The sequence below is a fragment of the Leptonotus elevatus genome, chromosome 12 (genome assembly GCF_054856555.1).
Source record: "Leptonotus elevatus isolate MCC_2025b chromosome 12, RoL_Lele_1.0, whole genome shotgun sequence".
NCBI classification, from domain to species: Eukaryota; Metazoa; Chordata; class Actinopteri; order Syngnathiformes; family Syngnathidae; genus Leptonotus; species Leptonotus elevatus.
Genome location: NC_141250.1, coordinates 19,443,363 through 19,470,868, shown reverse-complemented (window position 1 = coordinate 19,470,868; position 27,506 = coordinate 19,443,363). Strand labels below are relative to the sequence as shown.

General features: G+C 39.8%; 3 protein-coding genes across 6 annotated transcripts; 1 reads left to right on the top strand and 2 right to left on the bottom strand.

The window, feature by feature from the left end:
• Positions 1-211: 211 nt before the first annotated feature.
• cacnb4a (calcium channel, voltage-dependent, beta 4a subunit) lies at positions 212-9,844 on the bottom strand. 2 transcript variants are annotated; one of them, XM_086091030.1, is made up of 14 exons: positions 9,527-9,844; positions 8,171-8,254; positions 4,770-4,889; positions 4,568-4,690; positions 3,972-4,099; positions 3,808-3,893; positions 3,634-3,653; positions 3,039-3,119; positions 2,675-2,733; positions 2,496-2,605; positions 1,350-1,501; positions 1,184-1,279; positions 951-1,118; positions 212-839 (listed from the first exon to the last, which is right to left on the bottom strand). In XM_086091030.1, exons 1-14 carry the CDS (start codon positions 9,587-9,589, stop codon positions 618-620), a joined length of 1,512 nt encoding a protein of 503 aa, XP_085947156.1. In that variant the 5' UTR covers positions 9,590-9,844; the 3' UTR covers positions 212-617. The 2 variants fall into 2 exon arrangements, with proteins under 2 accessions (XP_085947156.1, XP_085947157.1); XM_086091031.1 differs by lacking the exons at positions 8,171-8,254; positions 9,527-9,844 and adding an exon at positions 7,464-7,626.
• Positions 9,845-10,932: 1,088 nt separating this feature from the next.
• On the bottom strand, positions 10,933-21,053 carry stam2 (signal transducing adaptor molecule (SH3 domain and ITAM motif) 2). 3 transcript variants are annotated; one of them, XM_086091864.1, is made up of 14 exons: positions 20,860-21,053; positions 20,254-20,338; positions 20,070-20,145; positions 19,549-19,644; positions 19,303-19,443; positions 17,987-18,053; positions 16,516-16,708; positions 16,273-16,367; positions 16,097-16,185; positions 15,193-15,280; positions 15,062-15,116; positions 14,841-14,985; positions 13,715-13,869; positions 10,933-12,850 (listed from the first exon to the last, which is right to left on the bottom strand). In XM_086091864.1, the coding sequence occupies exons 1-14, from the start codon at positions 20,897-20,899 to the stop codon at positions 12,664-12,666; spliced, it is 1,512 nt and encodes a 503-aa protein (XP_085947990.1). In that variant the 5' UTR covers positions 20,900-21,053; the 3' UTR covers positions 10,933-12,663. The 3 variants fall into 3 exon arrangements, with proteins under 3 accessions (XP_085947990.1, XP_085947989.1, XP_085947988.1); XM_086091863.1 differs by having other exon boundaries at positions 10,933-12,853; positions 19,303-19,440; positions 20,860-21,052; XM_086091862.1 differs by having other exon boundaries at positions 10,933-12,853; positions 20,860-21,051.
• Positions 21,054-21,575: 522 nt separating this feature from the next.
• On the top strand, positions 21,576-26,294 carry hacd2 (3-hydroxyacyl-CoA dehydratase 2). The gene is made up of 7 exons (XM_086090955.1): positions 21,576-21,933; positions 22,784-22,901; positions 22,988-23,006; positions 23,814-23,902; positions 24,671-24,792; positions 24,918-25,096; positions 25,919-26,294. The coding sequence occupies exons 1-7, from the start codon at positions 21,809-21,811 to the stop codon at positions 25,999-26,001; spliced, it is 735 nt and encodes a 244-aa protein (XP_085947081.1). The 5' UTR covers positions 21,576-21,808; the 3' UTR covers positions 26,002-26,294.
• Positions 26,295-27,506: the final 1,212 nt, after the last annotated feature.

Here is a 27,506-nt window from a genome sequence, read left to right as displayed (position 1 = left end):
ATTGGTCAATTATATGCCATTTTTCATCAATATCATATTTGCAGGCCGGCCATCCATATTCTTCGCAAATAGCAGGCGTCCACTGTCATGTCTTTATTATACTGCCCCCTTGTGGGCAAGGTGCACACACCAGAAGGACGCACACAATGTCCATTGAATCAAAGCATGATGCACAAACTGCTTCATTCTTTATAATCTATTTAATGATGATATCACTGCATGTTTTTAGAAAGTAATACACTGCAGAGTGCTATTTTTCCTATTAAAAAAACAATGTTACATATTTTTGAGGTGGTTGAAACCTGGAACGAATTAATGACATTTCCATTTATTTCAATGTGGAAAGTTGATGTGACGCACGAGTGATTTAAGTCAAGCTACCACTGTTCATGAATATTATAATAATTCCTACAACTTAGTGCTCGTCCAACTAAGTTTACTGTATTTCCCCGTAAAAACACTCCAACAACATCACCTTTCTGTGTTTGTAGATTTGAAGAAAAAAAAAACACGTTCTTCATTATATTGCTAACAAAATAAATAGTATCTCTAGAACCACATATCTTCATCATCATCACTATCATTACACAGTCTATCACTTGCTCCCTGAAGGTGCTTCAGAGCCTGCGGTGAGGCTGGTAAGAGTCCTGGTAGGGGTCTTGGAGGTAGGGGTCCTCCTCCACCAGAGGCGAGTGGTCGCGGCTGCGTTGGGAACCCGACGACAACCGGCGGCGACTCGTCCTGGCCCGCTCGTTCTGCAGGTTCTGGTCAGCCGGCATCAGGCTGTGACGCTCCACGGGCGACGTGGCATTGGGGCTGATGTTGCGCTTGCGTTGGGCCTGTTTGGATGAAAACAAGAAGGAAGTTTTGTCATCTTTTGACGTCATTTGATTTTCATAAAATCTTGATGTTATTTTCTGGTAAAATAGTAACTTGTGGGCGAGCTCGACCTGAACGGCGGCGGGATACGGCGAAAGTGCGGCGGAGCTCAGGTTGCGACCCGGCGTGGTATTGAGGGAGGGGGCGTGCGTGGCTCGCCAGTACGCCTCCAGGTAGTCGGCCAGGTGCTCGCAGGCGTCTTCCAGCTGGTTCTCGTCCAGGATGATGTCAAACATCTCCTGTCGTGGGGGAAGGGATGAGCACAAGTGGCGGTAAAATGACGTCCAAAAATGTGGGTACCTACAGACGGACACTGGGAAAGTTTATCAGCCGCCACCAGCTGCACGTTCAAGTGCTTGCTTTGAGATTTGCCCCGAGATTTGATCAGACGCTGGAGGACCTGAAGGAAAACCACAATCAGCATGCGTAGCCCCTTTCCCGCGGACCACCATTCATCTGCCTGTGCTCACCTTGGGCGAGGACACCTTGACGTGGACCAGGATGGGCGCCAACGAGGTCTTGACCAGCTGCGCCGGGTGGTTGACGGTGTCGGCGTCCAGCACCACCAGCTGCAGCGAGCGGGCCAGCTCGAAGATGCGCTCGATCTCGCTCTGTACCTCGGCTACGCCGGCATTAATGGCACATCAAAGACACATCAAAGACAACTTGGAGGAGCACACGAAAGACAAATCAAAGACCTCAAACTTGCCCAAGACATCTCAAAGACACATCCAAACACCAAAAAGACACATAAACGGCATTGCTGAGACATATTCAAGACACCCCAGACAATCCAAGATACAGGAAGGACACTTTAAATGCACGCCAAAGACATCCATCGGACACAGTCGCGACAACTCAGACAAACGCAAGGCCACTGCGAGACACCCAAGATGTATCAAAGAAATTAGGATGCCTCACAGACAATAAGGACAGATATATAAAACACCCAAGACACATTAAATGCGTAAAATTCATCCAAGAAATAAGAACAATCACTAAGGCACATCAAATAAACAACCAAGACACCGCTAAGACACTCCCAAACAATATACACTTCAAAGACACATCAAAGACACCTACGTCTAAGCCATGATAGATAAATGTAAGACAACACAGAGAATCAAAAAAAAATAAAATAAAATCATATCGAAACTCCAAAAGACCCATCAAAGACATCATAGACACATCCATGTCACATCAAAACACCTACACGTGTCAAAGAGGAATCAAAGACAGATCAAAATCATCAAAACACAGACTGAGCCAATGCACCTCAAAGACACGTCACCGACAACTCAACGGTGAATCAAACATGAATCCGAGACACAACCAACCACATCAAAGACACCCACAGTAGTAACAGCAAAGACATTAAATATAATACAAGTCCACTTCCAAGTCCTATGAAAGAAAGCTCCCTCAAAGACACAGCAAAGACACATCTGACACCATAAAGAAACACCCACATCAACGGCACCTCAGTGAGAATCTCGAAAACACATGAAAGACAAGTGCAGGACACGTCCAAGGTACATCCAAGACACATGAAGAAAACTCCCGACACACCCAAAAGGAAACAAAGACACATGCACATCATTGAGTGAGGGCGTTACCAATGCTGGAGCGGGTGTTGGACCTCTCAATGATGGCGCGCTTACTGGGGTTGTTTAGTACTGACCTCTTGGCCAACGATATGTCGGCCGTCACCCTGGTGATGGACACCCTGCCAACGCAAGACGCCGCCCGTCACGTGACCTCAAAGACACGCACGTGCGCGCGGGGGGGGCCTCACCTGCCGTCGAACCTGTGCTTCAGGAAGTCGAACAGCGCCTTCTGCATCATGTCGGTCACCTGCAGAGACGGGAGGCGCGTGTGAGCGTGTAAGGTTCAGTAACGGGCGTGTGAAGTTTCACACGGGCTTACGTAAATGTAATGTTTTATGTATCGTCCAAACGTTTTCTGTATTCTCTTTTTGCTTTTTTAGGGAACACACTTTTACACAGACGGCTGTTTCCATGACGACGGCAGCAAATGGGACAAGGATCGGGACGCCATGACAACCGACTCACTAACCCCCCCCCCCCCCCCCCCCCTCCCATCATGATGACGATTATAAATATTAACGATCACGACAGAGTCAAAGTCCATAGTCCTACCTCGTAGCCTTTAAGTGACGGGCCCACCAGGACCACCGGCCTCATGGACGGGACCACCTCATACGGGGGCACATGCTCGGCCTAAACAGGAGGCGTTTGTGCACAAAAGTGCAATATTTGTGCACCAAAAGTGACATCGTTGATCATAAAAAGTCAGCATTTGACATAAAATGTTATACTTTGAGCCCAAAACACAAAATGGCCTATTTGACCACAAATGTACACGATTTGTGCACTAAGTGCAGTATTTGTAAACAAAATTGACATTGATCACAAAAAGTTTTCATTTTGTACAAATATTTTACCTGAAACACAAAAGGGCAATATTTGCACACAAAAAGGGACATAAAGTTTGGATTTTGCCCCTGAAACACTATGTGGCATATTTGACCATAAAAATTTGTGGACGTAAGATGACATCATTGATCACAAAATTATTATAACTTTGCCCTCAAAATGCGATATACGGTACTGTCACAAAATGGCACAAAAAGTTGTATTATTGCACCAAAGTGATTTATTTTGTGACAAAAGTCTATCTAAAAGTCTTTCTTTTTTTAAATGACCTCTAAAAAATAAAAAATGTCCTACTCACCAGTTTTTGTTTCTGCTTTCCTGTCGATGGCAAGAAAGTCCGGAAGAGGAAAGCGCACATAAAACAAAACAAACCAGATCAGATTATGTAGGACCAGACCGGGCACAACCAGCTAATGCTAGATCAAACCAGTTAACACCAGATCAGAACAGGAGAAAACCAGTTTTAACCGACCTGCGCTGCTCGGCGTACTCTTGAAGGTTCCTGACATGATGTCCCCCAAACTGGACGACGAGTTCCCGCTGGGCTTGTTTTGACCACTGGAACAAAAGTGACAAAAGAACATGAATAATAATCAAAATGATGATGATAAGAAAAAGGACGGAGGCGTGACGGACCCGTGGAAGCGTCCTCGCTTGTTGTCGTGCTGCAGGCGAATGTTTTCCAGCTTGAGAGGACTCGGAACGAAGCCCACGTCGCATCCTTCTTTCACCAGCCGACCGATCCACCACTCGTTGTTGTACTTCTGCATGTGCACAAACAAAACGATACAACTTTTTTTCCTTTGAAAATATACACTTTTTAAATCGATGTTGAGTAAACATCTAACTTTTTTTTTTTTATAAATTGACTTTTGAATCTAAAACTTAATTCCTGGAACTATGCACTTTTATTGAGATTTATTTGAAAGGGGACACAAAACACATGATAAAACTTGGTTTAAAAAGCTAGAATTAATTGGCCAGCATTTAGTTCTGCCTATTTATTTTGGGTGTAATCCCACTGTCGGCCACTAGATGGCGACACCGTATTACATTTGCCACTGTGTAAATTTGAAAGAAAATTGAAAACAGGTATTTCAAGCACAGCCTAGTTTTTGTTGTGTTTTGTTTTTGAATATCAGTCCTCTTCCATCCTGCTTTTTACGCCTACAGAAAGTGACGGCATTTTATGATGGACATCTTTGAGCCTAATTATTGGAAAAAAAAGGGACCTCTTTGATGTGGAGAAAGTCCTTGGTGTCAAAGGAGACGGCGGTGCCTCCAACGGGGACGTCCGGGTCCACAGCTCCGCAGTAGCTGACGTTTGTCCTCACAGCGAACGCCACCGCTTTGCACTGCGCCGCACATCACAACATTTCCAAGAAACTCGCAAGATAAGTTCAGATAAGGAGGCACCGGTGTACGGAAACGGACCTTGGCCCTCTCCAGCTGGATCTGCGCTTGCTGCTCGCGCTCCTGCCTGCCGCCCTCCTTGTCCTCCTCCAGGGAAACGTCCGAGTCGGACGGTCGGCTCGTGTACGAGTCGGCAGAACCCTGCGAAACCAAAGAAGAAGAAGAAGAACCAATGAAGAAGAAGAAGAAGAGGGAAGCCGAGCCGGCGAGCTGATGTTTATTTCATGACGTCGCACTTTCATGTGGCGTAATCAAAGCGTGTAAACATAACAGCGGCCATCGCCGGCACGCTTCATCCACCTTCAAACATCCCGTCGTCATGACAACCGCCAGCCATCATGTCAGGGAAGGATGTGCACCTGACAGTCGTCAGGAAGCTGAAATGTGACGCAGATGCTAATGCGCTAATGAGAACGAGCAATTTTCATTCGGTACAATTTTCATCCAGCAACAATTGTCATTTGCCGAAACTTTTATTGAGCACAATTTTTGTCAAGAACATCTTTGACATAACTTTCATCCAACGCACACACATGGCTTCATATAATCTGGCTTGATAGCATTATAGTGGTTAGCGTAGCACGACACTTGAAGTTTATCTCAGCTTCCTGTTATGTCTGAGGGCCCACCGCGCAGGGGTTTAAAGGTTAAAAGCATTCTTGTAGGATGGCGTCTGTTAGCGACCGTCGCTATACGCTAACCAGCTTGCTCTAAAAATAGCAAGCACACTTACCACGGCGACTTTTTATGCGTTGTGAATTGCATTACAGTATTTCATACAACAATCTTTTATAAAAAGGAATATTAAAACCCATTCAGGTGAAAATTTTAAAAAAAATTCAGTAATTTATTTTTTTTCTACTAAAATATTGTTTTTTTCTTTGCAATGTTATAAAATAACTGTACAAATCACAACTTTATTTTGTACTTTTTTTTTTATTTCTCCTAAAATTATGTTTCATTAGCAAATAAATAATTGTTGCATTATTTTAAAAACTGCTCTTGTAATAATTACATGTTTTAATATTGACTACTTTGTTCGTTACTTGCACTAGTATGACTCATGAAAAGTATTATTTTCTTATAAAATCTTGTCTTAACCCTTGTAATGCTCCTTTTTGCTTAGTAAGATTATTCTTACTAATAACTTTTTTTGAGGGAAAAAAAATACTTAACCTTTTCGGTAGTAAATATTGCCTTTCTTCTCACATGCACATGTATTATTTGTAAACAAAGTTGCAGTTATAACTAGAAAATTCCCGCGGAAATTTTGAATGGGCCTGCTAACTCTTTTCAATGAGCTGAACAGTTTAAACTTTCAACCATTGAAATCGCTCAAGAAATGTGCAAGTTAACCATAATCTACTAAAAGTATTACTGCCCCTTTAAGAAACATGCACATTCACGCACTCACATTTGATTTTAACCAACATTTCAATGAGCTGAACAGTTTAAAATTTAAACCATTGAAATCGCTCAAGAAATGTAAAAGTTAACCATAATCAACAATATGTTACTGCCCCTTTAAGAAACATGCACATTCACGCACACACATTTGATTTTAAGTAACATTTCAATGAGCTGAACAGTTTAAAATTCAAACCATTGAAATCGGTCAAGAAATGTGGAATCTACCATAATTAACAGTATCTCACTGCCCCTTTACAAAACATGCACATTCACGCACACACATTTGATTTTAAGTTGTGAGGAGACGTCACGCACCAACACTCCATTGATTTGTATAGGATTACGCTCACCTCAAACAAAAGCCTCTCGCGACTTAACGGTTGAAGATGCAGATTCCAGAAATGGCTCGTTAGAACGGCAAGGGTTTGGGGAACGCGAGCATGTTCTCAGTTTTTTAATCAGATGAAAAATGACCAAATGAGAGCAGGTTGAAAACTTATGATTGATCGAAAATGAAGAGGGAAAAAACAGCGAAATTAACATGGAGGAGATAGGCGCCAAAGTCCGACTTCTCCTCGCTTAAAGTGAAAATAAAGGTACTAATTGACACCTTAGCCAAATAAAACTTAGTTTTTCAGAAAGCAGAGGCTTGTGGCTACAAAATGTGTGAATTTGATGTCTAGTGAGCAAAGATTGTGGCCATGGTGACGAGTTGAAGTGAAACTTTTGGAAATAGATTTTTTTGGTTCCCGTCACTGAAGCCTTAATTGCATATCAGAGTGGCGATTACACTCACTGTCTTTGAACCCGCACAGGGGGAAGAGCTTTCATTCCTTAATATTTTTTTTGACACTGAGCTAAAGATGACAAAAATTCCAACAAAATGAGCTAATTTTCATATCGGTCGGTTAACGTATGCGCGCGCAGCGTGTCTTTGAAAAAGGTGCTTGATTGGAGTTGATCTCTTTCGGATTCCCATTCATTCCTATGGGACTTTTTTTGGGAGTTTTTTGGGAATAGCGTCGCCATGGTAACTGGGAATTCTTATAAAAATAATAGCGCAGCGAGTCAGATCGAGCCGCATCGTTTGATACCTCTTTTGTCCCGGTGCGATCTACGGTTCGGGCCCTATTTTTGCGGAAAAGTCGCTGGAAGATGATATAAAAATAATAATATTATTAAACACTTTTCCTGGGTGGATAGTAATATGTGCCTGCTTGCTCCGCAAGCAGCAGCTTCGCTGCTGCTTGCTCCGCTTAGCAGGCCCATAACAAGAGGCGACATTAACACGCATCGTAGACTCACCGTCTCCCAGTTATCAAATCCATACAGCGGGTACAAGCTGTCGTACATCTACAAGGAAATTCTATTTCCTTCACGCGCACACAAAAAACAAGCAGAAGACCAAGACAAACTGTATTTTCTCTTCTCCTTGAGTGAAGGCAGCCAATTTGCCTCCCGTCTGCAAACAAGCCGACCACACAGTCGGCAAGCGTTCTCATTGGCTGAGGACAAGGAAGTAGACGAGCGACTTGCTGTGTAATCTCTTGGCGCGTGCGCGCGCGCGTGTGTGTGAGAAAGTGAGAGAGACACGCTGAGTGATGTGCGAACGTGTAAAGTGAATTTCCGAGATTTGTTTCGCAATTGAGATGTGCAGTTAGCTTGCTAGCTTCGTCTAAACCCTTTTTTTTAAGGGGAGATAATTCGCTAGCGTGGCTGCTTTAGAGCGCCTCGTTGCGCAGGTGGGGGTACATTCCAGCCACCTGAGGCTTTAAGTGCATATATTTATGTGGCTTTAAATTGTAGTTATGTGTAAGGTATAAAAAAAAAAACTAAATGAAGTAGAATCCATGTTTCCAGGTTGTAGTAGTGGTGTTTGATTGACAGTTGAAAGGGGCGGGGCTTAAGCGCATTCGAAGAACATGAAAACGGCTTGATTTTTTTTCGGCATTTTTTTTTATTTTTATCTTTCAAATCTGACAGGATTGTAAATAGTTAAGTGTGCGTGTTACCTGTCTGAGGATGAAGCTGGTGGATGTGGTGCTGCCGTCCGATCTCTTCAGTCGACTCCTCCTGGAGTACGTAGCGCCGTTCACCTGAAACGCAACGAAAGACAAAGCAAAATGGACATTTTCGTACAGAAACAAACTCAGAAAATACAGCATGATGCTAAGCAAATTAGCAACAACTCAACTTTTTAGTTGAAAGTGGTTTTATCCTTTGTAAGAAATAGTTGGTATAGTTTAGCATTATACAATATTTCTGATCTATTCAATTATATACAAAGGATAGTCAAATCAAATCAAATAAAAAAAAGTCTTAATTGGGCAAAACCTCGAATCAAATCAGACCAACTTCACTTTTAAGTCACTCAACGTAATAGTTGCTAGCTTGCAACTTATGACTTTTCCAAGCTATTTATTCATCCAACGATACGCAATGGATCGAAAAAGAAAGGAAAAAAAATCCATAACTGGAGAAATCTCTAAATGAATTATACGAATTTGACTTTTAAGTCACTTATCGTGATTGTTGCTGGTTAGCATCTTATGATATTTCGGATGTATTAAACAATACATAAATACAAAAGTAAATTGGGGGAAAAGATAATCAAATTAAAAATCACGAAACTTTAAAGTTCAAATTCACAAATGGATTTGGTTTATTGTTAGCGATAGCTGCCTGCTAGTTAGCATCTTACAATATTTCCAATCCATTTAACAACACACATTGGATCCAAAAATAAAGTTAAACAAAAAAAAAATGTTTACCAAAGCTGACAAATTTCACCTTTAAGTTACTTATCGTGATAATTGCTACTAAAAACTAAACTGAAATGTAAAAGAGTCGGAAATTTGCTATTAGCACTTTACGACAGTTCCAATCTATTTAACAAATGCTACACAGGATTGAAAAAAGAAGAAGAAATAAAATAAAATAAATGTATTTGGTAAAATTCCGAACTAGAGCCACACGTATTCCACATTTTTGGGTATTGCTTATGAACATTATCTTTACCTTTATACATGAATAGCATGTAAAGGTTTTCTGGTGTTTGCCAGTGAGCATCATTATCCAGTGACCTACTTTGAAGTGAGAGGGGGGTCTGCACCTGAACTGTTGGGGTGGCAGTGAGGGGGTCTGCGAGAGGCAGTGATTAATGGCATCCTTTTTCTTTGCCCCAGAAAAAAAAAAATAGCTTTCTGTATATTCATTGGATACAGTTGTAATAATAAACCACTTCATTAGATACGCCTTCAAAAAAAAAAAAAGTATTTGCAGGTGACACCTGATAACATGGATTGTGAGGGCCCATATAAACATTTTAATAACAACATCAATAGTGTATGAAAAATGTTACCGTATACCTGGAAGGCTGCCTTGTGCGCTCCGTCCGCCGGCCCGTGTCTGCCGTAGATGTGCCGGGACATGTCAGCCAGCTCGTCGGTCCAAGGCGGAGGCTGCCGCTCGGCGCCGCCCCACTCCGGCGGCTGCTGCCCGGCGTGCGGACCCGACGCCACGAGCGGCTCCAGCTTGGTTCCGCCCTGACAACGCTGGGAGGCTGTCTGTCCGTACGTCCGTCCGTCCGTCCGTGCGGTTGGAGATGCTGCTGCTCAGCTTTAAAGATGCTGAAGCGCAAAAGTGGCAGCAAGCCCAGCCCCGCTGCTCGTGATGCGTTCACTGACCTCAACAAACGTCACGACTACCTAGCGTATGGCGGTGATGCGTTCACCGACCGCACGTATATCACGACAAATGTCAATTAAACACAAGCGCTACATAAAAAACATGTATCCAGGTCGTGAGATACAGAAAAGAAAAAAAAGATTTCGACATGAGCTCACGACCACATAATTTTAATAGTCACGTGTTCACCGACCGCAGAAAATATTTATTAAAATAACTCTTCACATTTTTTTGTTTAAAATCCAGTCATGACGTGCTTCCTTTGCAAAGCATCAATCATAATTCTATTAGCCATAATTCATATACATAAAACGTTTTTCCAGCCATGAAGTGTTTGCTTAACGCAGTAAATTTCAGTACTTCTGAGTTTAACATTAAAATAAAATTACATTTCAGTCAAAAGTTCGCCCACCACCAAAACTTGAATGTGTCTATTGGCCCAATACACATTTTAATAAACAAAAAACAAATTTCTTAATGGCGCATTCACTGACCACCTAATACGATTTTTTTCAGTATGCGGGTTTTGTTTTGCAAAAGTATGCTAATCCTTTCAAATTAAACAATTGCGAGAATTTCAAACAATTATTTATTAATCAATCGATGAAAAAAATCCTACAAAAAATGTTTTTTTTTTTAATATATATAATTTTTTGTAGCTTCTCAATTCTACCCAGTAAATCTTCTAATCATCGTCATCTCCAACCATAATTGAGTCACACCTTAAACATCTCCAAATGAGTTCTAATACTCAAGTTGAGTTCAACCTTCAGACGTAGAATTTACGCAGGGCACTTGAAGGCAACACCAACTCTCCCTTCCCCAGCGCAGCATCTTCCCATTTGCAGCCTCTTTGAAAACTTTCCCACCGACAAAAGGCAGCAGCTGCGACACCGGTGGGAAGCGATCGAACCCAAGGATCCCCGCGGCGTGTCGTCATGAAGGGAAGAGCAGCAGCAGCAGCTCTATAAAAAGGTCACCACGGCTGAATAAATGATGACCAGCTAACAAGCCGCCATCTTAGACGTGCACCTGCACCCATGAATAGAAACAGCCACACTCCACTTTGTTTATTATTATTATTTTTTATTATCTGGAAGAACATCTTAAAAGTTACAAAAGGGTAAAAGAGCACTTTTCTGGAATATATACACATTTATTATTATTATTCTTTCTTATAATTGACAAGCAGTAGCAGCACACCTGTGTCACGCATGTGTTGATCCGCAGGTGGACAAGGCATCCAGTGGTAAATACATGTGTACAAAGCTAAGGTGCGACTGTACATAGAAAATACACAAAAGAAGAATATGTTGCTGTGCAGCACGGCGGTCCAACTGAGGGGGGTACGAAAGGATGGTGGCTGATTTTCATTGGGGATTGCTTTCGGACACAAAACAAGAGGGCGGATTGTCATGTGTTAAAGGCTTGTCTGATTTTCTGCAAACCCGGCGGCTTCATTTCAAGTCGGTACCTTGGCACGCAGCATAGCGGCGTGAAAGGGGCTTCTGACACTTGCATCGAAAGTTGGTAAGTTTGCAGGTTGACTTAACACTGCCCAACGTTCCGTGTCAGTACTTTACATACCGGGCAGCGGTGTTAAAGGGGCTTCTGATACTTGAAAATGTACAAGTTAACTTCAACCTTACACGCACTTCAAAGCCCCCGTTCTTCCTTACACACAGACTGGGACCACTAAGTGGGGTTTGGGGTTCTGATAGGGGGACGCCAGCCATCATGGACAGCGTGAAAGGGGATTCTTCTAACTACTTTTGTCAGAAGCTTTAACATTTATGGTAATTTTTTTTAACCCCGCTGATTTATGTCAACGACATGGAGTGGAAAAGCTGTGAAAAAGCTAAGACAACTCCCCAATTCGGTGTTGCTAACTTACACGAATAAAAGCCATACCCTGCTTGCTGGGCAGTGTGAAAGGGGATTCACAGTATACACACCCAAAAAGTGGTGGCTAAAGAACACAGCAGTTGATGCAGCAGAAAATGGATGACATCAGAAGCTACAAATTTGCAGGCTGACTTCAACTCCACTGTTGCGGGTTGGTACCTTTCACACAGAGTGGTGACACCGAGCGGAAAAAACAACAACTTTAACAAGTCATGTCAAAGGAACAACATCGGAAGATGGACATTTTGCAGATCAACTTCAACTCTATATTCCTGCTTCTGTACCTTACATACAGTTGGCAGCAACACAGGGGCAGCTTTAATGGACAGCGTGAAAGGCACATCAGATGCCTGGCGTTTTGCAAATCAAAACCCCTGCCATTCCCTCAGTGTACCTTACACACAAACTGTAGCCCAGTAGTGGGATATGGGCGAGCCTTGGCAGCATGAAAGGGGCTTCTGATACCAATTTTCATTGAAATGTGGAAAATAAGTTGATTTACTTCACCTCCCAGCACCAATTGCCCTTGTTGCTACCTTTCAAAAAGAACAGCGTTACAAAAAGCATGATTGGCCGTGTGAAAGGGGCTTCTGATACCAAATTAGGTCGGAATGTGGAACATTCACAGGTCGTCTTTCTTTTGGAACAGCAACACACATTTTTTTTCAACAGCGTGAAACGCGGGAAACAGACAGAAGGTACTGTGAAAATGCGCAGGTCGACTTCAACCACTCGTTTTTAATTGACGATAAAAAACAAAACAAAACGAGTTTGGTATTAAAAGACACAAAGTGGGAAAATGGGCGTGTCCGTGTTCACCATGGGGACCGTTTGAACCATGAAGTTGCCATCAGGTAGACCAGGACACACACACACACACACACACACACCCCGGTACAACCTACTGTTGTGTTTAGAGGAGGGGTTGCTGGTAGTACGCCCCTTGCACCTGGTGTTGGTGGTGCTGTGGGGCGGCAGCGGGAGCAGGGTAGGACACAGGCGGCACGCCGTTGTTATGGTAGGCCGACATGTCGACGGGCATCTGGTAACCGCTGCCGCCGGCTGCCTGGCTCATGTAGTGCTGATGGGAGTTGATGCTGCTGCTGTCAATGCAACAGATTACATCGTTGACGAGGATTTTTTTTTTTGGGGGTCTCAAAAAATGGGAATGTTCTATGTCTACAATTGTGACTTTTTTCTGTGACCAGTGAGAAAAAGTAAACCTTTCATCTTGACAAAATACTAATATTTTCATGCAGTTAAAAAAATTACTTTTCTAATATAAATGTTTTTTCCTATCAAAAATGAGCAAGACATCATAAGCTTAATTAATATTATAACTTTATTTTCCTAAAAAATGACAACTTCAATATTTTAATCAACAACATTACATTCTTAAAAAAAAAGGGAAAAATAAACTGTTTTCAAAAATTAACTTTATAGCCCATAAATGAAATCTTCTGGCGATTCCAATTTTGCAAAAATAAATAAAGCTAAAATAAATGATTTTTTATGCTAGTAATGATACAAATTAAAAATAAATAAAAATAAAATCCTGCTTTATTCTCATTGGTATGATTTGTGTTTTTAGTTTAAAAAAATAAATGAATATACATACATTTTTTTAAAACGTTTTTTATGACATTTAAATGTTTTTTTTTATTTTTTATTCTTGGAAACTAATACAAAATGCACCCATCTTTTTTGTATTTTAGTACTAAGACGACTCTCCTTGAAAATACAAAAATGACTATTTGCATATTTTCTTGCGCTTATAATATTTATAATAATTCCTGACATTTGTAATATTATAATATGATTTTTTTTTAAATCTCGTACAAATGAGGACAATTTACTTGAAAAATAATGTACCATTACTTAAAAACAAAACAAAAAAAAACCTGTCTGATTCTAAATATCTGCTTATTGTCTGGCGGTGTAAAATATGCTGATTTCTTTCTCACCTCATGTAGGTTGGCACTGCAGCTTGGTGGTTGTTGGGAAGTGAATGCAGCGGCCCCGGCTGGTCGTTGGGCAAACTGTAGGCCTGAGGTGGGGGCATCGACGGGGGCAGATAAGCAGTGGCGGTAGCAGGGGCAGTTGTTTGGCTGAGGTAGCCCTGAATACAACAATGAGTTAGCAGAGAGAGGCTTCTTAGAATAAAAACAAAAAACATAAAAATAAAATTGTACTTTTTCAAGATAAAAACTTGCAAGATTGGCATTTTTTTAAGGAACTAATTTGCTACTGGACGAGAATAAATTAATAGTTTTTCAGGAAAAAAAGTCAACTATTATTACAAGAATAAAGTAGTTTTATTTTTATTTTATTTTTTACATTGAAGTCTTAATTTTTCAAGTTAAAAATTGAAATTATAACAATAAGAAATTAATATTTTTGGGAAACAAGGTGGATATCATGTAGAATAAAGTTACATTTTTAAATTTTATTATTGTAGGATTACAACTTTTTTCTCATAAAAAGAAAACATTTTCCTGATAGCATTTTTTAAACCAGTTTTATCATCATATTTGAAAGCTATGACTTAATTTTCAAACTATTTTGCTCACTCGGGCGTTACAGTTGGAGGAACAGGACTGAGGGCGCGACGTGTGGAGAGGACATTCCGAAATCTCCCGGGAGGAACGCAAACATCAATCACCGTGGATAAAAAAGAGGCAGAGATGGCAAAACGGCAGGCAGCCGGCGGCTTCTCCAGGGAGGGGAAGAAAAAAAGGCTTTACTTAAATAAAACATGCATGAAAGTAAAACCGCCTCAACAGAGTCAAGATGCCATAAAATAAATAATTCTGCTGGATAACGTTTGGCCTGTCAATCAAGCGCGAACATTTCTTTGCATGACTTTGTTCGCCAGCGTTCCATCGACTCGTCACGCTTGACGAGACGCGAGATGAGGCTCAGTCGGGCGTGCTGAGGAAATATTTCGAGTCTCACGCCACTTACAATTCCATGATAGTGAATGAACGTCTGAGTTACACAAGCTCATGTGGACTTTTTTGATCATTTCTAGCCCAAGTCGGTAATTTATGAGGGTCTTTTCCACTCGTGCTTGTGTGCTGCCGTTCTGACCTGCATGCTGGTTGCGGGGGCCGCGGCTCCAAACTGGGACACCTTAGAGTAGTTCTGGTACAGTGGCGACTCGTTCATGAGCTTGTTGTACAATTCCAGAGCTTCCAGAACCTTCACGTTGAGGTCCGACAGCTCGGAGTGCTTTCTGTATACACACACATGAGAAGGGGGAGATTATTTTCCCGGCTGCTGCTGGTCCAAAAGACGTCAATTCCACTTACCGGTCAAGCTCATCCAGCTTCTCGTCAATAATGGGGTTCATCTGCTCGCAAGCGTCTGTTTCATCACACACGGTTGTTAGGAGTAGAATCGAGAATTGCATATGTGTTTACGTGAGTGTGAGGTTTCATACACTCCAGCTGGATCAGCTCAGAGGGGTCCGGATTCAGATCTTTCGGGTCGGCGTTCTGCAGCATCGCCAAGGATCCGTCCATCTTCCCCTGCGATGAAGACGAACACATTCAGCGGACTACTTACTGCAAGTCGCCGGTTCCGAAAGCGCCAGGTGGCGGAGGGAAAAGTACACATCTCATGAGCGTGACTAAATATTCCGTGGACTGTTTTTGTTGACTCTGTAGAATATTTGTGGTTGTTCTGTTTATTTCTGTTGCTGTTTCAACTGGTACGAGAAGCGGTTACATTGCAGTCATTGTCTGACACATGATCAAGGTTATTATCATTAACCAAAACTAACAGAACTAAAAATACAATTGGAAAAACATTTTAAAATAAAACAAAAATGAGTGATTTTATAAAAATAACTGAAATTAAATTTTATGTTTATAAACATAACTATAATTAAAGTGAAAGAATTTTTTTTTCATTTCAGTTAAATAATTCCATGCATGAGCTTTTGCGATGTATTTAAAAAAAAAAAAAAATCTGTATTTTTATACAGACGGAGAGAAGTATGAAGTTCGAAGACTTATTTGGGAATTGTAGTTTAGTTTACTTTATAATACAAAATTGAGTGACCCTATTATTATCTTCATATTTAAAAAAAAAAACTTACTAAAACTAATAAATATGAATAAAAACCAACACACGCTCTAAAAACTAGTTAAAACTAAAAAAATCTGAAGTCTAAAATAAAATAGTAATTATAATGAAAGATAGAAACCTATTATGAACCTGCACATTATACGACACCTGTATGACATATTTACGGATACGTCTACTAAATATCCTTTCGGAAAATTTGGAAATTCATAGTTATACATTTCTTGAAAAACACAAAAAAATGTGTTGGCACAAACCTCATCAATGAATATGGCCTGAGGCTGAGCCTCAGCCTCAACCTCAGGCTTGGCAATCACCTCTTCTGATTGTTTTTTTTCTGCAGACACTGAGGGAAATAAAACAAAAAACGCTGATATTAAAATAACAAAAACATGCAACACTGCAAGGGCACCCACAGGGGGGCGCTATTAACCTGTTTCTGGTTCACTGTTCAGGTTGGCGGTGACAAAATTGGATGGAAACAGACCCACGCCAAGGTGGTTCTCCCCTTTCCACCAGTTTGGATCACTAGCAGGGAGAGAAACAGAAATATCACTCAGAAATGGATTTCTGAATTTATCACGACTGTAATGATCAACTTGTACCGCAGAAATGTTACAACGCTCCCATTTGAACTTGAAAGTCATCCAGACGTTCCTATGATTGTCATGCCAACCTGTCGTCCAAGACCAGGATGATTTCTCCGGTTTTGAAGGTGAGTTCGTTATCCTCGGCCGCCTCAAAGTCGTACAGCGCTCGGACCTTGCGCACCTCCTGCACGGGATCGTTGTTGGCGTGGCTGGCGTGGCTGGCGGGATCGCCGGACATCATGGGGGTCTGCTTCTGCTCCTGCAAGGACAGCTCGATGGCTACCATGTGGAGGAAAGAAAAGATTATTCATTTGAATTATTTCTATAAATTTTACACTTTTGTTAATAGGAGTATGAAAACCTAAAAATTTTTTTTTTATTGTACATTTAGAACATATATATAATTTGTGATTAATTGTGAGTTAATTATTGAAGTCATATGATTAATTACAACTGAACATTTTAATCACCTGATGCGATTTAAAAAGAAAAAAAAGAAAAGATTATAAAAAATTAGGGGCGTCAAGCGATTGATTTTTTACAATTTTAATTAATCGCATGACTTCACTAGTTAACTCACGATTAATCACAAATTTTATATCTGTTCTAAATGTACAATTAAAAAAAATCTAGGTTTTCACACTCTCGTTAACAAAAGTGGATTTTTTTTTTTAAACTAATAGAAATAGTTCAAATGAATTTTTGACGTCTATAGCCGTCAATGGCAGTGAATAAGTTAAATTAGCTAACTTTATTTTACTAGACCTGCAGTTGATTGAGCTAGTTCTTTAAATTATGAAATGATTCCAACCCTTGGCCATTCTCTTGTTTTTTACACCTCGCACATTAACTCATTCAATCCCCAAAATTTATAAATATGTGTGTGTTTTTTTTAAACACTTTATCCTTCACTGAGCATACAGAAGGCTTTGAGGCAGCTTCTGACATGAAGAGGTGTCTTAAAGCAATGGTAGTTATTACAAAAAACGGCCAGGAGGTGGGAGCAGAGTATAAGAGATCAACCAGGTCCAAGTTGCAACAAGCCTTTTATTTTCACCAGGAATGTGAATATTGATGAATATTCTAATGATAATTGCTGCAAAACGGAAACAGATAGAAATATACTTTTTTTCCTGATGAAAGAAGAGACTCTAATCTTTGTTTTGGTAGGTTGTTTTCAGTTGTTTCGTTGATATTTGTCAACTGTGGGCATGTGAAGCCCTTTGAGACTTATGTGTGATTAAGGGCTATATAAATAAACTTGGACTTGTTTTTATAGCAATAGAACAGAACATTCTGTCAAAAATCAGTCAAACAGAACCGTAACATTAGTCCATGTTTAAAAATGACTGCAAAATCTTACAATATAGCAAAAACTCCATGGTATGAATTAAGAGATGTTTGATTTAAAAAAAAAAGTGATCCAGTGAGACTGCGATATGTCAAGTGATGACGTCAATCCAATTTGAAATAAGGCTGTTTCATAACAAAATGTGTCAAATGTGAACGAAGCACTGTGAATACTTTTTGGATGCATGTTTGTGTGCTCGAATCTACCTTTGGTCAGGTCGTCGTCATTGTCGTTATCCGTCGCTTTGGTCGCGGCAGGTGAGCCGCTGGACCCCTTTGGTGTGCGCGCAGACAGAAGGTCAACGAAAAGAGGAGTAAGGTTAGCTTCTTATGCTTCCTCTTCATAAAGGACGTTTCCAGCCGTCAAACAGGCTCATCTCTGTGAAAATGTCAAACTCTCCTCTGAGAGACCATATCTGCTTTTTCACACATTTCAAAGGAGTCCCCGGGTATCAGAACTGTGTTATGCTTTCGTGAAAATATGCCAGCGAGAAAGAGTACGATTTTTACAGCATATTTCTTGTCATGGTGAAATTGGCTTGTTTTAGGGGCGGAGCTGTCTCATGTAGTTACAAGTTAGAACCTGGTAAACATGGTTAGTTAAATGCTACTTTTGAAGGAATCTATATATAAAATATTATTTAAATGAATTAATGATTTAGATAAGAATGAACAAATAAAATATTCTATCCATTTTTTTAAAAGTTTTCAGACAAAGAGAGACAAAAGGTAGATGAAAAAGTTTTAAAATGACCTAAAACTGTCCAAAGAGTGACCATAAAATGTCCAAAAAGGAAGAAGAAAAGCAGACAATTTCCATAAAATGCCCATGAATTCGCCCACAAAGGCAGAAAAGAAAACATTCAAAAAGTAAATATAAAAACAAAAGAAATCTTGAAAATTGCCCAAAAAGTCAGAAGTTGTTTAAGAAGGCAGGAAAGTAAAGGTTCAAAAAGTAACCATGAAATGCCCCAAAACAAAAGAAGAAATTAAAATAATTACCATAAATGCCCGCAAAATGTCAGAAAATTGATAGCACAAAGGCAGAAGAAAAAAAAAACCCATAAATGCCCAAAAAAGGAAGAAGAGAGGCAGAAAATTCCATAAAAAGAATACAATCCAAACACGGAAGATGAAAGGTAGCAGAAAATGAATCTCACAGTACAGTATTGGAGGCTGCATATTTTTGTGTTATGGTGCAGCTCTAACAAGCTCTTGGGCCCTCACGCACTACATTAGACTAACACTAATACACTGTTTTGTTTATCACAATAATCAAATGTTTTTACGGCTACCGGCAGATTTTTGCTTATTTATTTGACCTAATATGGCTCTTGACAACAAGGTTGCTGACCCCTGCCCTTAATAAACAGTGATTCACTGTTTAAAAAAAAAACAGCAAAGTATACTGAAATCAGTAAATCGGACTCGGATCGGTTACACACGAGAAACTGGGGTGATGATTGATGCTACATCCTGGCGTTACACACACAGTAAAGGGTAGCAAACCACACGAGACTCACTTGCGATGGGAAGCTGACGCCTTCCTCTTTCAGCAATTTGATGGTGGCGCCGAGCAGGCTGAGTTGAGGGTCCCTCTGGAAATCTTCGGCCCATTCCACTATCAGCGCCTTCAGCTTGTCGCACACCTTCGAGTTTGCCTGCTGACAGCAACACGCGCGCACCGTCACCGTCCATTGTTTTGGTGCAAGGTGCATTTAAGACCCCTTAAATAATATGTACTGCATATTCTTGACATGTGCACCTACTTTGTTCAGGATGCTGCGCACGTCACCCGTAAACTCCCGCGAGCAGACCTCCAAGTGGAAGATTTTGCCGCAGTTGGACACGCAGGCGCCGAGCAACTGAAAGACAAAAAAGATCGTATTGTGTCTTGATGGTTACAGCGTGCTAGTAGTAAGCACATTGAGGCCTTGCCTTTCATGTTATACATTTGATTCTCACAGGTTGATGGTGCTGTTCTCTTTCAAAAAATACAGGAAATAATGACGTTATTGGGTCTTTTATGGACCTTGTTCTGGTTTTTAAAGGTAAAAAGTAGCAATTCTATTTTACAAATACTACACATAATGTTTACATTTAAATTGCTGATAGGTTATGGTTTGTGTCTTTAATGGTCATAGGGTGGTGTCGCTGATCGCTTTGCCACCGACAAGATGATTCTATTATGCACATAATAAAGTTTTGTTGCGCAAAAGGACTGACATAATGTCGTAGCCTGTCCTTGATGGTAATAAAAATGGCGATACAGCACAGGTAACAAACTCACATTGAGGGCCTGCATGGCCACATGAGGAACTTTGTGGTTGACTCTCTTCATGATGGACCTCAGGCCATCCTTAGGACTGAATTCAAGAAAACAGCACAGAAATCACAACTAGAAAGACTTTGAAAATAAACAAAGCTATTCTGGAGATGCTATGCTAGTGTTTTTTTTGCCACTATGAATGTACCCATTGGTTGTAGTTCCAATCCTATCACAGATGTCCATAATGACCTGCCAGTCTTCTGCCGTGTTGCTTTCATTGGTTGCCTTCTCTGCAAATAAAAACATCCAAGATTTCAATATACAGGCTAGGCCAAAAGTAAGCAACTTATTTAAGTGTGTCGCATTGTTTGGGAAAAGCTTGGGGAATGTTGCAGTAACGGTAATAAAATATAATGTTCAAATGTACACCTATATTTGGATGTTACTGGCACGTAACCATTTCATGTCACCCATAATAAACTCAATATTTGGTTTAAATATTTGAATGCGCATCCATTTTAGATGACCCAGAGTCCGTTCAATCAGGTGATCATGACACACATTAAGTCAGGTCACAAGGAGAGTGTTTATATTCCTTTGTATGCACTTTACTTCTTTAAAGCGACAATTAAGTGAGAGTTTTATAGCTTAGTCGCCCTGTTTGCACAACGATAAAAAACTTTGAAGCAATAATTTTAGCTGTCAACGGTTATTCATTACACTTGCCAGTCAACAACGAAAAAAGTCGAGCTAAGCTAATGTTAGCAACAAGTGGACCTCTGCATCAAAACAAAGGCAGCCATTCACTTACCCACATCTTGGTCAAATGGGTTTTGAGAAAAAAAAGGCATAATAGAGAGTTACAACAAAGTCTCCAGGCTGGGAAAGTGTGGTTGTCAGGCAAGTTGGACGGAAAAACAGCTAAATAAATAACGTTTCCTTGTCCTGTAAAGTCGCACTCGTAGGACTTCCGGAAACTTGGTCGTCTACGGCGATGCCTGATCAGTTTTTCCTTCCTCTTCCTCCTTTTAGTTTTTGTTTTAAAGGGGAAAGTGAAATAGTGCATTACTGCCACCCAATGATCCGTAATGATTACTGCTTTGGCTTGCAAACTTTTCTCTTGAATAAACAAAATAACTATTTCATTCAGCCATTAATGCATTTACTTCCCTAGCGTCTCTCACATATTTTATACTTCATTCCAATTTAAGTACTTGGAATTTTCCATGTAAATGATTACTCATCAGATCGTTTTTTAAACTTAATATTTTATTGAGCCAAATTTCTTTATTTTTAAATATAGCCTCCTTTACTTCTTTGACATCAATGATTTTCATTACAATGATTATTATTTACTATTCTTTAAAAATTATTAATTATACTAGAATTATATACATATTTAAATGCACCCTAATTTTGATATTTAAAAATTAGATGAATGCGGAAGTGACGAATGCGTAATGCGCACGTTATGTGATGTCACTTTCAGCTTGTTCCTCCTTTTTTTTTTGTTTATCCCCTTGACGAAAAACATCTAATCGTATTGCAACTACAAATCATTTAAGTTAACGACCCTCTTCTTATTGAATAATAATAATACTTTTTTTTTTTTTTTTTTTACAGAAATTCGACAATGCGGAGCACAGCGGGGGGACAATGCGTGACGTCACTTTGTGTCTCGCCTCCTGTAGTTTTTCCGCCGTGACAGCGGCCACTTTCCAGGGCCAAAGATCGTCTCACGGTCTCGCTTGCTAGCAGTCATGTCGGCAGCTGCTTCGGGGGCCAACAAGGCGGCCCACGGCAACGGAGCCCCGGCTAAAAAGAAGGGACCCGGCGCCTTAGCCACCGTTTATTTGGTCATCTACAATGTTGTTATGACAGCGGGGTAAGCTAGCATGTTACTGATGCTAATGTGGAGCATGGACAGGTTGACAATGGCTGCAGTTATTAACAATAATAATTTTAATTGTTTCAATGTGGGTTTTTACCGTTACTGCAGGGATAGGTGATAATGTAAACTATTGTGGTTTTCAATTAACTTTGAATTTGCCTCGCAGTACTTTAACGCGGATTAACCTTAGCAAGACATGAGTGCGCATGCGCAGGTGAATCATAGGTATTGTATATTTTTCTATTTATTTTCTTTTTAGCTACTTTACTTTGTCGATTTGTAAAAAAAATAAAAAATGAAGTCAGTTTTTAAAAAAAAAGCCAATTATTAAACTCGCATTTTAAATTCTAGCTAGTTTAGTCAGATTACAAGAAAATATTGAATGAGTAGTACTTGTGAGTAATTTAACCGTTAAATTAAATGTGTAAATCATTGCTCAATTCTTGCTGTGCCAACCAGTTGAGCCACATTCTGAGCATTGCAATGCTCGTTTTGCTTTGCTACACACATCAACCAGAAACGCACTTTCTTTTCTGTCTGGATTTTTGTTGTCTTTTTTTCCCCTTTCCGGAGAATTGGTCCCACCTTTACAAAATTTGTTTGGAGAATTCTCAATCCTAAAATTTTCCCTGCAGAGAAGTTTTCCTGCATTTTTTTTTTTTAGTCCAAAGACTTTTCATACTGACGAGAAATTTGCAAGAACATTTTCACTTCCTGAGAATTTGTCCCCAGCAAATCTGTTCAGAGAATTAACACTGTGGTTAACACTTGTGGTTAGAAAATAAACAAATAAAAATAAAAGTAGTCAGCCAGTGCTTTTTTTTGTACTGATTGTGTGTTACAGGTGGCTGGTGATCGCTGTGGGTCTGGTGCGAGCGTACCTGGCCAGAGGTAGCTACCACGGCCTCTACTACTCCATTGAGAAACCCCTCAAGTTCTTTCAGACCGGCGCTGTCTTGGAGGTCTGCATATTCACGTAACAATTATTATTAATTTTTTTAAAGAAGAAGAATTTACCCTTATTTGGTCTTTTTCTTTACCTTCACAGATCGTACACTGCGCTGTTGGTGAGTTGCACCTCCATCTTCATCTTATTAATATTTCCATAGCCAAATGTAACCTTCTTTTGGGCAAACCTAGTTTTTAATTGCAAATTATTGTGGACTGCTTACCTGGTAATTTTTGTTACTATATGTTGTTTTCGATGGTGAAATAAAGCACTTTTGTGATCAGGTACTGCATTTTTGTACACAAATATTGCACTTTTTTGGCTAAATAATGTGATTTTCTGCAAAAATGTACATGGAAAACTAACTATCTTGCTCGTATCAAGATCTGCTATCTGGCTTTGGTCACGTGACATTCGCAATGCGAGCTCGAGGGCACTTTGACGCCAACAACAGAGGGCGGTAGAATGATAAAATGGCTGCGCCTTTTGATGGATGAAAATGGGTAGATTAATCTGCCTAATTCTTATTCCACCAAGGCACTATTTATCAGAATATCATTTCTAGACTAGTGGGGGCACATACATGTATTGAAAATGTTTGACTTACAAAAAAATTTATTCTTGCTTTGGCCACTAAAAGGTGGAATCAGCATTTTAAGCAGAGCCGTGTATCGAGAGAGTTTGGCCAACTCTGTTTTCAGCGGGGTAACAAGATGGCGTCCATATGTCATGTGACCAGCAATTGACCAATCAGGCAGGCAGACTGCTGGTCACATGACATATGGACGCCATCTTGTTACCCTGCTGAAAACAGAGTTGGCCAAACTCTCTCTATATACGGCTCTGATTTTAAGCTACATGGAATGGCTCAAAATAAAATGCATAGTAACTGTATCAATCTGTCGATTTGATTGATTTATTCCAGGGATTGTGCCGTCCTCGGTCGTCCTGACTGGCTTCCAGGTCATGTCCCGCGTCTTTCTCACCTGGGCCGTCACACACAGCGTCCGAGAGGTGAGACCACACACACGTGCGCGCACACGTGTGAAGAATAACAGAGCGATGTTAAAGCTGCCACTTGATGAATACTTTTGATGCGCTGTAGGGGGCGTCAAGAGTTGCGAGCACGTAAGTCAGTGACGTCGTCTTGTAGAACACGCGCGATGCGGATGCTGTTGATTTGCCGTGGGCATTGATTGTTTGATGGATTGAGGTTGTTTTGTTGTGACAATGTGTCGAGGCAGGGATGGACATTGGAAATTTTAATCAATCATTAATTAGAAGACCAAAAACAAATTTTTGTATGAATTTTTCAGAAAAACGTGTGCAGAGATTATTTCCAATCATTTTGGACGGTTACATTTTCCAAGATTTTTTTTTAAACTCCTAACCAGATAATTTTTTCATGTAATTTAGTCAATCAACATCATTTTTCCTTACAAGAGAAAATTTTAATTATGAAATAAAAATGTTTCAATAATTTAGTTCCCCCAGTATTTTTTTTCATCAAGTTAATTCTCCCCAAAAAATCTGTCCTAAAACTTGAATCTTATGCTGATTTTTTTTTTTTAAACAAATGGGGTGACGCCGCAACATATGTTCGTTCTATGTCCATCCCTTGTAGAAATGTCGACTCTTCATACTTGCTATTAGTAACCTAACATCCAAAGTGTGATCCGATTTGTGAGCAAAACCCGCATGGTTCTTCTGCGTTGAGGACTTTAAGCGTGGGACAAAATGTCTTCTCACCTCCTTGGGTGGATGCGTTTGTTTGGTGTGCAGGTGCAGAGTGAGGACAGTGTGCTGCTTTTTGTTAGCGCTTGGACCGTCACCGAGATCATCCGCTACTCTTTCTACACCTTCAGCCTGCTCAACCATCTGCCTTACCTCATCAAGTGGGCCCGGTAAGACACGCGGACATCTGAACAATATTCCACTACCCTTTATGTATAGATTTTTTTTTTTTTTTTAGAACTGTCGGAGGTCTTCCATTGTGTTTTTGTGTTCAAATATTGACATTTTGCGACAGGTACACCTTTTTCATCGTGCTGTACCCGATGGGTGTGAGCGGCGAGCTTCTGACAATCTACGCGGCGCTGCCCCACGTGCAGAAGACGGGCCTGTACTCGGTCACGCTGCCCAACAAGTACAACTTCTCCTTCGACTACCACACCTTCCTCATCCTCGCCATGATCTCTTACATTCCGCGTAAGTCCACGACAGCACTCGACCTCCGCTAAGACCCAAATACTTCAGCCATCGAGCTCGTCGACTGGGTTGAAATTTGGTAGCAAAACAGACTAGTACTAAAGTTCTAGGACAAGTTTGCCATTGAAGGACCTTTTAGGAAAAGCTGAAAATGGCCGATTTGGCTGCTTCAAAGCAAACGGCAAACTTCCTGTGTGTTTTTGGGCACGGCGTATTATTATTCTTTTGTGTGTCCAAAAGACAGAGAGAGAGAAGTCAAACTGGCTTTGAGGGTGGATTTTGTTCAAATAAATTGAAAGACCCCTAGAAATGACTGGAGTGAGCCTAAAATGGCTCCTATGGCAGACTTTTGTTTTTTTAACTTAAGTTCTTGAGATTTTTTTGATCTACTTATGATAGACGTTGCCTACCAAATTTCATGTTTCCAATTAAAATTGGCTTCAGGGGCTGAATTTGGTAAAAAAATAAAAAATAAGGGACCTTTCAAACCTAAATGGCTGACTTCCTGTGTCTTTTCAGGCAAGGCTTTTGGGGACTTTTTGTGGGTCTCGTCATGATAGACATGCTTACTAAATGTCATTTTTGTTAAGTGAAACTGATTTTTCTAGGAAACATTAAGCTTTTTCACCTGGAAATAGCCAAAATGACTCACAAATGGCCACTTCAGACTAAAATGTATCGTTGTGAACATGGCTTTTTGCGATTTTGTTTTTTTGGTGTGGATTTACCTCCGTTATACAGCTGACCTCCATTTTGTCTCCATAACAACACGTGACAATGAAGTGTTCTGATGTTCCCTGTTTTGTTTCTCCCCTCGGGCAGTGTTCCCTCAGCTCTACTTCCACATGATCCGGCAGAGGAAGAAGGTTCTGGGCCACGCCGACGCTTACAGCAAAGCGGAGTGAGAGAAGGAATTGGACCCTTTCCATCCAAACAAAAAACAGACCTTTCTTTGCAAGCTCCTTTCATTCATATTTCCGAAATTGCTACCACTGCTGTCTTTATTATTTTCCTCAATTTTATTTATGAACAAACTGCCCGAACAACGCCGTTGGTCTCGTTTGGCACACTCAAGGATGCACTGAAGAACCCCACTGTTTTCTTTTTAAATAAAGCCCACCCTCCTAATCCTCCTGTACCCGCAATTAATGTTTGTTTCTTGCTTTCATGACAATAAACCGATTTGAATCTCGGCTGACATTGCTTCTAGACTATATTATGCTTGTGCATGACATCGATTCTATGCTATATTTACTTTTTGGACATTGTGTTTTAGTGATGACCTTTGTTGATTTTTGTGTTTAAAATGTTAAACTGCTGTCGTTTTTACTTCACCTAAATTGCTGAGAATGTGTTTTTGTCTACTAAAAGAAATTACTTGTAATGTTTATCCCGACTGGTTCTTGTCTTTGTTTTTAAGTTTCACTTTCATGAGCTTTTTAAATCAGTATTTTCATGACACTTTCTTTATAAACCAATTTAGGCAGACACTTAACGTTTACAAGAGTCTTATTTAATTGATTTCCCACTCTTTAGCATTAGCGGCTAACTGGAGCACAAATTGACTCGTTCAGCTACTATTAAATGAGCTACTGGACAAAATAGGAGAGCATTAACAGCTAGTTTGCAGCAACATCAATCTATTGATCGGTTGGTCAGTTTCTCTTAATATATATAATAGAATATTTTTTCCCTGATTTTTGTCTATTTTAGTATTTTATTTTATATTTCCCCTGATATATATTTTTTAAAGTGTTCTATTTTTCGTTTTGTTTTGTAATACTTAAGATTTTTTTTCATTTGTATTTTTATCATAATTTTTTTAAGTGGGTAATATTTTTGGATTAAATTGAACAATTTATTTAAATATTTTCCTAATGTTTTTGTATTGCTATATTTTCAGTCTCCATATCTAATGTTGCGAGTATTTTTCTCTAATATTTTGGTACTTTATCTGTATATATTCAATAATACAATATTTGTGTATTTTTCACAATTTTTTTATTTTTCTTCCAATGTTTTGGGATTTTATGTAATATTTATGTACTTTTCTAATATTGGTGCATCTTTCCACAATTTTATATGTTGTCTTAAAAAAGGAAGAAGATATATATATATAATTCGAATATTCATTTTTTTTTTCCAGTTTTCATTTTTCATCTAACATTTGGCTTCTACTTTTATGTAATGTTTTTGTATCGAACAAACAAACAAACTATTTAATCAAAATGTCTGTCCCTCCTAAAGTTGGTAATATTTGAGTGTTTTCCCCGATATTTGCATTATTTCCTCGTTTTTTCACAAATATTTTATCCAAAAATGTATTTAAAATATTCTACTATTTTGTTCATATGTTTGTATTTTTCTGCATTTTATTTATAATATATGTAATTATTTTTTTACAATCTCG

Bases quoted from the DNA above. Each gene is read 5' to 3' on its own strand.
- stam2 (XM_086091862.1), bottom strand. From the start codon at position 20,899: ATGCCTTTTTTTTCTCAAAACCCATTTGACCAAGATGTGG. The intron at 19,645-20,069 runs GTGAGTTTGTTA...TTTGTCTTTCAG, and splicing joins TGGCCATGCAGGCCCTCAAT to TTGCTCGGCGCCTGCGTGTC. The intron at 16,709-17,986 runs GTAGATTCGAGC...TCCACATGGTAG, and splicing joins TGACGACGACCTGACCAAAG to CCATCGAGCTGTCCTTGCAG.
- hacd2 (XM_086090955.1), top strand. From the start codon at position 21,809: ATGTCGGCAGCTGCTTCGGGGGCCAACAAGGCGGCCCACGGCAACGGA. The intron at 23,903-24,670 runs GTGAGACCACAC...TTTGGTGTGCAG, and splicing joins TCACACACAGCGTCCGAGAG to GTGCAGAGTGAGGACAGTGT. The intron at 25,097-25,918 runs GTAAGTCCACGA...CCCCTCGGGCAG, and splicing joins CATGATCTCTTACATTCCGC to TGTTCCCTCAGCTCTACTTC.
- cacnb4a (XM_086091030.1), bottom strand. From the start codon at position 9,589: ATGTCCCGGCACATCTACGGCAGACACGGGCCGGCGGACGGAGCGCAC. The intron at 2,606-2,674 runs GTGAGGCCCCCC...TTGCGTTGGCAG, and splicing joins AAGCACAGGTTCGACGGCAG to GGTGTCCATCACCAGGGTGA. The intron at 1,502-2,495 runs GTAACGCCCTCA...ATGCCGGCGTAG, and splicing joins CAACACCCGCTCCAGCATTG to CCGAGGTACAGAGCGAGATC.